We start from the raw sequence: 13,207 nt of genomic DNA, 5'->3' as shown, positions 1-13,207 counted from the left end.
TAATGGTGGAGGGAGCCTCTAACCAGCCCAGTTTGGACCAATTAATGGTGGAGGGAGCCTCTAACCAGCCCAGTTTGAACCAATTCATGGTGGAGGGAGCCTCTAAACAGCCCAGTTTGGGCAAATTCATGGTGGAGGGAGCCTCTAAAAAACCCAGTTTGGACCAATTCATGGTGGAGGGAGCCTCTAACCAGCCCAGTTTGGACCAATTAATGGTGGAGGGAGCCTCTAACCAGCCCAGTTTGGACCAATTCATGGTGGAGGGAGCCTCTAAACAGCCAAGTTTTGGGAAATTCATGGTGGAGGGAGCCTCTAACCAGCCCAGTTTGGACCAATTCATGGTGGAGGGAGCCTCTAAACAGCCAAGTTTTGGGAAATTCATGGTGGAGGGAGCCTCTAACCAGCCCAGTTTGGACCAATTCATGGTGGAGGGAGCCTCTAAAAAACCCAGTTTGGACCAATTCATGGTGGAGGGAGCCTCTAAACAGCCCAGTTTGGGCAAATTCATGGTGGAGGGAGCCTCTAACCAGCCCAGTTTGGACCAATTAATGGTGGAGGGAGCCTCTAAACAGCCCAGTTTGGGCAAATTCATGGTGGAGGGAGCCTCTAACCAGCCCAGTTTGGACCAATTCATGGTGGAGGGAGCCTCTAACCAGCCCAGTTTGGGCAAATTCATGGTGGAGGGAGCCTCTAAAAAACCCAGTTTGGACCAATTCATGGTGGAGGGAGCCTCTAACCAGCCCAGTTTGGGCAAATTCATGGTGGAGGGAGCCTCTAACCAGCCCAGTTTGGACCAATTAATGGTGGAGGGAGCCTCTAACCAGCCCAGTTTGGACCAATTCATGGTGGAGGGAGCCTCTAACCAGCCCAGTTTGGACCAATTAATGGTGGAGGGAGCCTCTAAACAGCCAAGTTTTGGGAAATTCATGGTGGAGGGAGCCTCTAACCAGCCCAGTTTGGACCAATTCATGGTGGAGGGAGCCTCTAAACAGCCCAGTTTGGGCAAATTCATGGTGGAGGGAGCCTCTAAAAAACCCAGTTTGGACCAATTCATGGTGGAGGGAGCCTCTAATTAGCCCAGTTTGGACCAATTAATTGTGGAGGGAGCCTCTAACCAGCCCAGTTTGGACCAATTAATGGTGGAGGGAGCCTCTAAACAGCCCAGTTTGGGCAAATTCATGGTGGAGGGAGCCTCTAACCAGCCCAGTTTGGACCAATTAATGGTGGAGGGAGCCTCTAACCACCCCAGTTTGGACCAATTCATGGTGGAGGGAGCCTCTAACCAGCCCAGTTTGGACCAATTCATGGTGGAGGGAGCCTCTAAAAAACCCAGTTTGGACCAATTCATGGTGGAGGGAGCCTCTAAACAGCCCAGTTTGGGCAAATTCATGGTGGAGGGAGCCTCTAAAAAACCCAGTTTGGACCAATTCATGGTGGAGGGAGCCTCTAACCAGCCCAGTTTGGACCAATTAATGGTGGAGGGAGCCTCTAAACAGCCAAGTTTGGACCAATTCATGGTGGAGGGAGCCTCTAAAAACCCCAGTTTGGACCAATTCATGGTGGAGGGAGCCTCTAACCAGCCCAGTTTGGACCAATTAATGGTGGAGGGAGCCTCTAACCAGCCCAGTTTGGACCAATTAATGGTGGAGGGAGCCTCTAACCACCCCAGTTTGGACCAATTCATGGTGGAGGGAGCCTCTAAACAGCCAAGTTTGGACCAATTCATGGTGAAGGGAGCCTCTAAAAACCCGTTTGGACCAATTCATGGTGGAGGGAGCCTCTAACCAGCCCAGTTTGGGCAAATTCATGGTGGAGGGAGCCTCTAAACAGCCCAGTTTGGGCAAATTCATGGTGGAGGGAGCCTCTAACCAGCCCAGTTTGGACCAATTAATGGTGGAGGGAGCCTCTAACCAGCCCAGTTTGGACCAATTAATGGTGGAGGGAGCCTCTAACCACCCCAGTTTGGACCAATTCATGGTGGAGGGAGCCTCTAAACAGCCAAGTTTGGACCAATTCATGGTGGAGGGAGCCTCTAAAAACCCCAGTTTGGACCAATTCATGGTGGAGGGAGCCTCTAACCAGCCCAGTTTGGACCAATTAATGGTGGAGGGAGCCTCTAAACAGCCAAGTTTTGGGAAATTCATGGTGGAGGGAGCCTCTAACCAGCCCAGTTTGGACCAATTCATGGTGGAGGGAGCCTCTAAACAGCCCAGTTTGGGCAAATTCATGGTGGAGGGAGCCTCTAAAAAACCCAGTTTGGACCAATTCATGGTGGAGGGAGCCTCTAATTAGCCCAGTTTGGACCAATTAATTGTGGAGGGAGCCTCTAACCAGCCCAGTTTGGACCAATTAATGGTGGAGGGAGCCTCTAAACAGCCCAGTTTGGGCAAATTCATGGTGGAGGGAGCCTCTAACCAGCCCAGTTTGGACCAATTAATGGTGGAGGGAGCCTCTAACCAGCCCAGTTTGGACCAATTAATGGTGGAGGGAGCCTCTAACCACCCCAGTTTGGACCAATTCATGGTGGAGGGAGCCTCTAACCAGCCCAGTTTGGACCAATTCATGGTGGAGGGAGCCTCTAACCAGCCCAGTTTGGACCAATTAATGGTGGAGGGAGCCTCTAACCACCCCAGTTTGGACCAATTCATGGTGGAGGGAGCCTCTAAAAAACCCAGTTTGGACCAATTCATGGTGGAGGGAGCCTCTAAACAGCCCAGTTTGGGCAAATTCATGGTGGAGGGAGCCTCTAAACAGCCCAGTTTGGGCAAATTCATGGTGGAGGGAGCCTCTAACCAGCCCAGTTTGGACCAATTAATGGTGGAGGGAGCCTCTAACCAGCCCAGTTTGGACCAATTCATGGTGGAGGGAGCCTCTAAACAGCCCAGTTTGGGCAAATTCATGGTGGAAGGAGCCTCTAACCAGCAGAGTTGTGGGAAAGCAGGGTGGAGGGAGCCTCTAACCAGCAGAGTTGGTGGAAATCAGGGTGGAGGGAGCCTCTAACCAGCAGAGTTGGGGGAAATCATGTTGGAGGGAGCCTAGTATTAGCAGAATTGTGCAACGCTTATGGTGGATGAGTATGAGGATGCGGAGGAATTGGAGAGGTTGAGTACAGACATGGAGTTTCATGTTGGGGTGCTTTACACAGGTGGGCACAAAAATGAAGGCTCTATCCAGTGGTGGTTCATTTTTATCAAAGTGAGCCGGTCGGCACTCTCAGCTGACAGACGGGTGCGCTTGTCAGTGATGATGCCACCGGCTGCACTGAACACCCTCTCAGATAGGACGCTGGCGGCAGGACAGGACAGCACCTCCAAGGCATATAGGGCAAGTTCAAGCCACAGGTCCAACTTCGACACCCAATACGTGTAGGGCGCAGAGGGGTCGGAGAGGACAGGGCTGTGGTCGGAAAGGTATTCCCGCAACATGCGCCTATACTTCTCACGCCTGGTGACACTAGGACCCTCCGTGGCGGCACTTTGGCGAGGGGGTGCCATCAAGGTGTCCCAGACCTTAGACAGTGTGCCCCTCGTTTGTGTGGACCGGTGAGAACTTGGTTGCCTACTGGAGGAACTGCCCTCCCTGCCGCCACTGTCACATGCTGGAAACATCTCCATCATATTCTGCACCAATTGCCTGTGGCAAGCATTGATGCGATTGGCCCTCCCCTCTACCGGAATAAAAGACGAGATGTTGTTTTTATACCGGGGGTCAAGGATAGCAAAGATCCAGTACTGGTTGTCCTCCATGATTTTGACAATACGCTTGTCGGTTGTAAAGCACCCCAACATGAACTCAGCCATGTCTGCCACAGTGTTAGTTGGCATGACTCCTCTGGCCCCACCGGAAAGTTCAATCTCCATTTCCTCCTCATCCTCCATGTCTACCCATCCGCGCTGCAACAATGGGACGATTCGAAGTTGCCCGGAAGCCTCCTGTATCACCATCACATCATCGGACAACTCTTCTTCCTCCTCCTCCTCCTCCTCCTCCATTAAACGCAGTGAAGCGGACAGATGTGTGGACCTACTCTCCAGCTGTGACGGATCGGATGCTATCCCTAACTCCTCTGTGTGATCTGAGTTATCCCTGATGTCAATCAGGGATTCTCTCAGAACACACAAGAGCGGGATTGTAAGGCTCACCATCGCATCCTCAGAGCTCACCCTCCTTGTGGACTCCTCAAAGACCCGTAGGATGTCACAAAGGTCTCTCATCCATGGCCACTCATGGATGTGAAACTGAGGCAGCTGACTTTGTGGCACCCTAGGGTTTTGTAGCTGGTATTCCATCAAAGGTCTCTGCTGCTCAACCACTCTATTCAACATCTGAAACGTTGAGTTCCAGCGTGTGGGGACGTCGCACAAAAGCCGGTGTTGTGGCACATGCAGGCGTTGCTGGAGAGATTTTAAGCTAGCAGCGGCTACTGTCGACTTGCGAAAGTGGGCGCACATGCGCCGCACTTTCACCAGTAGCTCTGGAACATTGGGGTAGCTCTTTAGGAAACGTTGCACCACTAGGTTGAAGACGTGGGCCAGGCATGGAACATGTTGGAGTCCGGCAAGCTCCAGAGCTGCTACCAGGTTCCGGCCGTTATCACAAACGACCATGCCTGGGCCCAGGTGCAGCGGCTCAAACCATATTGCCGTCTCATCGAGGAGGGCATCCCTCACCTCGGAGGCAGTGTGCTGTCTGTCCCCCAAGCTGATCAGCTTCAGCACAGCCTGCTGACGTCTACCAACGCCAGTGCTGCAACGTTTCCAACTCGTAGCTGGGGTCAATCTAACAGCGGAGGAGGAGGCGGTGGCGGAGGAGGAGGCGGTGGCGGAGGAGGAGGCGGTAGAGGAGGAGGAGGAGGGGGGTGTTCTTCTCGTGTCCCTGCCAGGAATGTTAGGCGGGGAGACGAGGTACACCGGGCCAGTTTGGGAAGCAGTCCCAGCCTCAACTACATTCACCCAGTGTGCCGTCAGTGAAATGTAGCGTCCCTGTCCGCATGCACTTGTCCACGCGTCGGTGGTCAAGTGGACCTTTGTGCAAAGCGCGGAACTAAGGGCCCGCCTGATGTTGAGTGACACGTGCTGGTGCAAGGCGGGGACGGCACACCGGGAGAAGTAGTGACGGCTAGGGACGGCATAGCGAGGTGCCGCAGTTGCCATCAGGTCCAGGAAGGCGGGAGTTTCAACAAGCCGGAACGCCAACATCTCCTGGGCCAGCAGTTTAGCGATGTTGGCGTTCAAGGCTTGCGCGTGTGGGTGGTTAGCAGTGTATTTCTGCCGCCGCTCCAATGTCTGAGAGATGGTGGGTTGTTGTAAAGAAACGCCTGATGGTGCCTTTGATGGTGCAGGAGAAGGAGATAAGACAGGACCAGGGGAGGATGAGGTAGAAGTCAACAAAGTGGCGGAGGCAGATGAAGTGGTGTCCTGGCTCGTCCTCTGGAGTGCATCGCCAGCACAGTCAGCAGTGGCAGTGGCAGAGGCAGAGGCAGAGGCAGTGGCAGTGGCGTGAACGGCAGGCGGCCTTTGTCCTGCCGTTGCTGCCTGCCACTGATTCCAGTGCTTGGATTCCAAATGACGGCGCATTGAAGTGGTGGACAGGTTGCTCTTCTCAGAGCCCCTAATCAATTTCGAGAGGCAAATTGTGCAGACAACACTATATCTGTCCTCGGCGCATTCCTTGAAAAAACTCCACACCTTCGAGAAACGTGCCCTCGAGGTGGGAGTTTTTCGGGGCTGGGTACGAACTGGAACATCTTGGGAGATTCCGGGTGTGGCCTGGCTTCGCCTAAGCTGCTGACCTCTGCCTCTGCCTCTAGCTACCCTTTTTGGTGCTGCACCTGCCTCAACATCCACACTACTTTCCCCGCTTGACATCCCCCCTGTCCAGGTCGGGTCAGTGTCCTCATCATCCACCACTTCCTCTTCCAACTCCTGTCTCATCTCCTCCTCCCGCACAATGCGCCAGTCAACTGGATGCCCTGACGGCAACTGCGTCACATCATCGTCGATGAGGGTGGGTTGCTGGTCATCCACCACCAAATCGAACGGAGATGGAGGAGACTCTAGTGTTTGAGCATCTGGACACAGATGCTCCTCTGTTAGGTTCGTGGAATCGTGACGTGGAGAGGCAGGTTGAGGGACAATGAAAGGAGCGGAGAACAGCTCTGGGGAGCAGGGACAGTTTGGGTTATTGTTCTGTAAAGCTTCGGAATTTTGGGAGGAAGGAAGACAAGACTGTTGGGTAATAGGAGGAGAGGAGGCAGAGTCTGACTGGCTGCTGGACAATGTGCTGTAAGCGTTCTCTGACAGCCATTGCAAGACCTGTTCCTGGTTCTCGGGCCTACTAAGGTTTGTACCCTGCAGTTTAGTTAATGTGGCAAGCAACCCTGGCACTGTGGAGTGGCGCAATGCTTGCTGCCCCACAGGAGTAGGCACGGGACGCCCTGTGGCTTCACTGCTACCTTGCTCCCCAGAACCATTCCCCCGACCTCGCCCACGGCCTCGTCCACGTCCCTTTCCGGGAGCCTTGCGCATTTTGAATTCCTAGTTAGAAATTGGCACTGTATACCAGTAGTAAAAATTGTGGGTGCACGTAACCCCAATATATTCTTTGAATTCCCAGTCAGACACTGGCACTATATGGCAGTAGCAAGAAATGAGGGTATTTGTATTCCCAATATACTCTTTGAATTCCCAGTCAGACAATGGCACTGTATACCAGTAGTAAAAATTGTGGGTGCACGTAACCCCAATATATTCTTTGAATTACCAGTCAGAAACTGGCACTATATGGCAGTAGCAAGAAATGAGGGTATTTATAACCCCAATATATTCTTTGAATTCCCAGTCAGACAATGGCACTGTATACCAGTAGTAAAAATTGTGGGTGCACGTAACCCCAATATATTCTTTGAATTCCCAGTCAGAAACTGGCACTATATGGCAGTAGCAAGAAATGAGGGTATTTGTATTCCCAATATACTCTTTGAATTCCCAGTCAGACAATGGCACTGTATACCAGTAGTAAAAATTGTGGGTGCACGTAACCCCAATATATTCTTTGAATTACCAGTCAGAAACTGGCACTATATGGCAGTAGCAAGAAATGAGGGTATTTATAACCCCAATATATTCTTTGAATTCCCAGTCAGACAATGGCACTGTATACCAGTAGTAAAAATTGTGGGTGCACGTAACCCCAATATATTCTTTGAATTCCCAGTCAGAAACTGGCACTATATGGCAGTAGCAAGAAATGAGGGTATTTGTATTCCCAATATACTCTTTGAATTCCCAGTCAGACAATGGCACTGTATACCAGTAGTAAAAATTGTGGGTGCACGTAACCCCAATATATTCTTTGAATTCCCAGTCAGAAACTGGCACTATATGGCAGTAGCAAGAAATGAGGGTATTTGTATTCCCAATATACTCTTTGAATTCCCAGTCAGACAATGGCACTGTATACCAGTAGTAAAAATTGTGGGTGCACGTAACCCCAATATATTCTTTGAATTACCAGTCAGAAACTGGCACTATATGGCAGTAGCAAGAAATGAGGGTATTTATAACCCCAATATATTCTTTGAATTCCCAGTCAGACAATGGCACTGTATACCAGTAGTAAAAATTGTGGGTGCACGTAACCCCAATATATTCTTTGAATTCCCAGTCAGACACTGGCACTATATGGCAGTAGCAAGAAATGAGGGTATTTGTATTCCCAATATACTCTTTGAATTCCCAGTCAGACAATGGCACTGTATACCAGTAGTAAAAATTGTGGGTGCACGTAACCCCAATATATTCTTTGAATTACCAGTCAGAAACTGGCACTATATGGCAGTAGCAAGAAATGAGGGTATTTATAACCCCAATATATTCTTTGAATTCCCAGTCAGACAATGGCACTGTATACCAGTAGTAAAAATTGTGGGTGCACGTAACCCCAATATATTCTTTGAATTCCCAGTCAGAAACTGGCACTATATGGCAGTAGCAAGAAATGAGGGTATTTGTATTCCCAATATACTCTTTGAATTCCCAGTCAGACAATGGCACTGTATACCAGTAGTAAAAATTGTGGGTGCACGTAACCCCAATATATTCTTTGAATTACCAGTCAGAAACTGGCACTATATGGCAGTAGCAAGAAATGAGGGTATTTATAACCCCAATATATTCTTTGAATTCCCAGTCAGACAATGGCACTGTATACCAGTAGTAAAAATTGTGGGTGCACGTAACCCCAATATATTCTTTGAATTACCAGTCAGAAACTGGCACTATATGGCAGTAGCAAGAAATGAGGGTATTTGTATTCCCAATATACTCTTTGAATTCCCAGTCAGACAATGGCACTGTATACCAGTAGTAAAAATTGTGGGTGCACGTAACCCCAATATATTCTTTGAATTACCAGTCAGAAACTGGCACTATATGGCAGTAGCAAGAAATGAGGGTATTTATAACCCCAATATATTCTTTGAATTCCCAGTCAGACAATGGCACTGTATACCAGTAGTAAAAATTGTGGGTGCACGTAACCCCAATATATTCTTTGAATTCCCAGTCAGAAACTGGCACTATATGGCAGTAGCAAGAAATGAGGGTATTTGTATTCCCAATATACTCTTTGAATTCCCAGTCAGACAATGGCACTGTATACCAGTAGTAAAAATTGTGGGTGCACGTAACCCCAATATATTCTTTGAATTACCAGTCAGAAACTGGCACTATATGGCAGTAGCAAGAAATGAGGGTATTTATAACCCCAATATATTCTTTGAATTCCCAGTCAGACAATGGCACTGTATACCAGTAGTAAAAATTGTGGGTGCACGTAACCCCAATATATTCTTTGAATTCCCAGTCAGAAACTGGCACTATATGGCAGTAGCAAGAAATGAGGGTATTTGTATTCCCAATATACTCTTTGAATTCCCAGTCAGACAATGGCACTGTATACCAGTAGTAAAAATTGTGGGTGCACGTAACCCCAATATATTCTTTGAATTACCAGTCAGAAACTGGCACTATATGGCAGTAGCAAGAAATGAGGGTATTTATAACCCCAATATATTCTTTGAATTCCCAGTCAGACAATGGCACTGTATACCAGTAGTAAAAATTGTGGGTGCACGTAACCCCAATATATTCTTTGAATTCCCAGTCAGACACTGGCACTATATGGCAGTAGCAAGAAATGAGGGTATTTGTATTCCCAATATACTCTTTGAATTCCCAGTCAGACAATGGCACTGTATACCAGTAGTAAAAATTGTGGGTGCACGTAACCCCAATATATTCTTTGAATTACCAGTCAGAAACTGGCACTATATGGCAGTAGCAAGAAATGAGGGTATTTATAACCCCAATATATTCTTTGAATTCCCAGTCAGACAATGGCACTGTATACCAGTAGTAAAAATTGTGGGTGCACGTAACCCCAATATATTCTTTGAATTCCCAGTCAGAAACTGGCACTATATGGCAGTAGCAAGAAATGAGGGTATTTGTATTCCCAATATACTCTTTGAATTCCCAGTCAGACAATGGCACTGTATACCAGTAGTAAAAATTGTGGGTGCACGTAACCCCAATATATTCTTTGAATTACCAGTCAGAAACTGGCACTATATGGCAGTAGCAAGAAATGAGGGTATTTATAACCCCAATATATTCTTTGAATTCCCAGTCAGACAATGGCACTGTATACCAGTAGTAAAAATTGTGGGTGCACGTAACCCCAATATATTCTTTGAATTCCCAGTCAGACACTGGCACTATATGGCAGTAGCAAGAAATGAGGGTATTTGTATTCCCAATATACTCTTTGAATTCCCAGTCAGACAATGGCACTGTATACCAGTAGTAAAAATTGTGGGTGCACGTAACCCCAATATATTCTTTGAATTACCAGTCAGAAACTGGCACTATATGGCAGTAGCAAGAAATGAGGGTATTTATAACCCCAATATATTCTTTGAATTCCCAGTCAGACAATGGCACTGTATACCAGTAGTAAAAATTGTGGGTGCACGTAACCCCAATATATTCTTTGAATTCCCAGTCAGAAACTGGCACTATATGGCAGTAGCAAGAAATGAGGGTATTTGTATTCCCAATATATTCTTTGAATTCCCAGTCAGACAATGGCACTGTATACCAGTAGTAAAAATTGTGGGTGCACGTAACCCCAATATATTCTTTGAATTACCAGTCAGAAACTGGCACTATATGGCAGTAGCAAGAAATGAGGGTATTTGTATTCCCAATATATTCTTTGAATTCCCAGTCAGACAATGGCACTGTATACCAGTAGTAAAAATTGTGGGTGTATATAGCCCCAATTCTATTGCTAGGGGACTTGCAGGGTATTTCTGGGGTGAAGGTGGGGGGGCACACCGTTGGAACGGGTATCGGGGTATATATCGGGTATACGGGAATACACTGACAGTGTATTCCATTCAGGATCCTGGGAAAGCTGGGTTGCGGCGATTGAGCCCGTCAGTGCCACGTTACACTGACAAGCTTCTCCCTGGAATTTAGCTCTTACAAGAGCTGTTGGTTGTCTTCTCCTTCCTATCCTAGCCTGTCCCTGCCTACCCAGAATCTAAGCCCTAGCTAGCTGGACGGAAACCTCCGTCCTCGGTGAATTGCAAGCTCAGAATGACGCGAAGCTGGGCGGCGCTGTTCTTTTAAATTAGAGGTCACATGTTTTCGGCAGCCAATGGGTTTTGCCTACTTTTTTCAACGTCACCGGTGTCGTAGTTCCTGTCCCACCTACCCTGCGCTGTTATTGGAGCAAAAAAGGCGCCAGGGAAGGTGGGAGGGGAATCGAGTAATGGCGCACTTTACCACGCGGTGTTCGATTCGATTCGAACATGCCGAACAGCCTAATATCCGATCGAACATGAGTTCGATAGAACACTGTTCGCTCATCTCTAGTCCTGGTATCTCAGTTATTACTGATGGGTATGAAGCATTAAGGGGACCTCGGCTCTAGAACCTGGGCCTGTCCTCCTTGTCAGGTCTCCTTCCTCCAAGTAACACCAGACCCAGCTCACCACAAGAAGAACGTCTCTCCTTGTGTACGAACTATACAGTGGCATCACACGCTACAGACAAAGCTGACAAGTCTTCTGCAGGGGGCGCTAATATATGATGAGCCTACAGGCCACAGCACTTCTACCTGTTGGTTATCTCGGATGATAATGACATTTCCACCTTCTGAGACCGATATTGGGCACAATGCAAAATGTATGAGAATCAATATTAGAACCAGCGTGCCTAGGAAAGAGAGGAACCGTCCATTCTCCTAATTGTGGTGCCTGGGCCGCGTGCCATAAATACACTTACCAAATACTATTAACCGTGTGTGTGTGTCTGTAGAGCCCAGCGGGTTCTGAGCTGTGCAGCGGTACATAGTGCCATTCAGTTCAGCTGGGACTCTTTCCAGGACCAGTTCTTTGCCATCGTGCTCAGAACTGCCGTCCAGCAGGCGTCCTCCGACCCTCGTCCATGTAAATAGGGGCTCTGGGAAAACCTCATTCTGCAATAGGCAATAGGAAGGGTTACCCAAAATAATGGCAAATCCTAATAGGACTCTTAAGAGACAGTAAGAGTCCAGGTCACCCCTCCCACACAGTGACTGACAGCGCTCCATGTATGTGTGTACAAGGCTGCTAGTTACTGTGTGCGGATCAGGTAAGCAGGACTCTCACTGTCTATACTAAGAGTCCGGTCAGGATTTACTCCACTTTATTCTCATGATCTTATATACCACAAAGCTCAGCTTCTCTCCTCTATCATATAACCTATATATCACAGAGCTCAGCTTCTCTCCTCTATCATATAACCCTATATATCACAGAGCTCAGCTTCTCTCCTCTACCATATAACCCTATATATCACTGAGCTCAGCTTCTCTCCTCTATCATATAACCCTATATACCACAGAGCTCAGATTCTCTCCTCTATCATATAACCCTATATATCACAGGGCTCAGCTTCTCTCCTCTATCATATAACCCTATATATCACAGAGCTCAGCTTCTCTCCTCTACCATATAACCCTATATATCACTGAGCTCAGCTTCTCTCCTCTATCATATAACCCTATATATCACAGAGCGCAGCTTCTCTCCTCTACCATATAACCCTATATATCACTGAGCTCAGCTTCTCTCCTCTATCATATAACCCTATATACCACAGAGCTCAGCTTCTCTCCACGATCATATAACCCTATATATCACAGAGCTCAGCTTCTCTCCTCTACCATATAACCCTATATATCACTGAGCTCAGCTTCTCTCCTCTATCATATAACCCTATATACCACAGAGCTCAGCTTCTCTCCTCTATCATATAACCCTATATATCACAGAGCGCAGCTTCTCTCCTCTATCATATAACCCTATATACCACAGAGCTCAGCTTCTCTCCTCTACCATATAACCCTATATATCACTGAGCTCAGCTTCTCTCCTCTATCATATAACCCTATATACCACAGAGCTCAGCTTCTCTCCTCTATCATATAACCCTATATATCACAGAGCTCAGCTTCTCTCCCTCTATCATATAACCCTAAATATCACAGAGCTCAGCTTCTCTCCTCTATCATATAACCCTATATATCACAGAGCTCAGCTTCTCTCCTCTATCATATAACCCTATATATCACAGAGCTCAGCTTCTCTCCTCTATCATATAATCCTATATACCACAGAGCTCAGCTTCTCTCCTCTATCATATAACCTATATATCACAGAGCTCAGCTTCTCTCCTCTATCATATAACCCAATATATCACAGAGCTCAGCTTCTCTCCTCTATCATATAACCTATATATCACAGAGCTCAGCTTCTCTCCTCTATCATATCACCCTATAAACTACAGAGCTCAGCTTCTCTCCTCTATCATATAACCCTATATATCACAGAGCTCAGCTTCTCTCCTCTGTCATATAACCCTATATATCACAGAGCTCAGCTTCTCTCCTCTATCATATCACCCTATAAACTACAGAGCTCAGCTTCTCTCCTCTATCATATAACCCTATATATCACAGAGCTCAGCTTCTCTCCTCTGTCATATAACCCTATATATCACAGAGCTCAGCTTCTCTCCTCTGTCATATAACCCTATATATCACAGAGCTCAGCTTCTCTCCCTCTATCATATAACCCTATATATCACAGAGCTCA

General features: G+C 47.6%; 1 protein-coding gene across 3 annotated transcripts in view; it reads right to left on the bottom strand.

Moving 5' to 3' along the window:
- IGSF21 (immunoglobin superfamily member 21) overlaps positions 1–13,207 on the bottom strand; it is a 421,781-nt gene that overhangs the window by 6,071 nt on the left and 402,503 nt on the right. For all 3 annotated transcript variants that reach the window (XM_075277850.1, XM_075277852.1, XM_075277851.1), the window contains exon 8: positions 11,355–11,547. In XM_075277850.1, coding sequence (XP_075133951.1) covers positions 11,355–11,547 — 193 coding nt within the window. The remainder of the gene's footprint in view (positions 1–11,354; positions 11,548–13,207) is intronic.

This window comes from Leptodactylus fuscus, chromosome 6 (assembly GCF_031893055.1).
Source record: "Leptodactylus fuscus isolate aLepFus1 chromosome 6, aLepFus1.hap2, whole genome shotgun sequence".
Taxonomy (NCBI): domain Eukaryota; kingdom Metazoa; phylum Chordata; class Amphibia; order Anura; family Leptodactylidae; genus Leptodactylus; species Leptodactylus fuscus.
The sequence above is the reverse complement of the archived record's forward strand: the minus strand, read 5'-3'. Positions and strand labels throughout refer to the sequence as shown.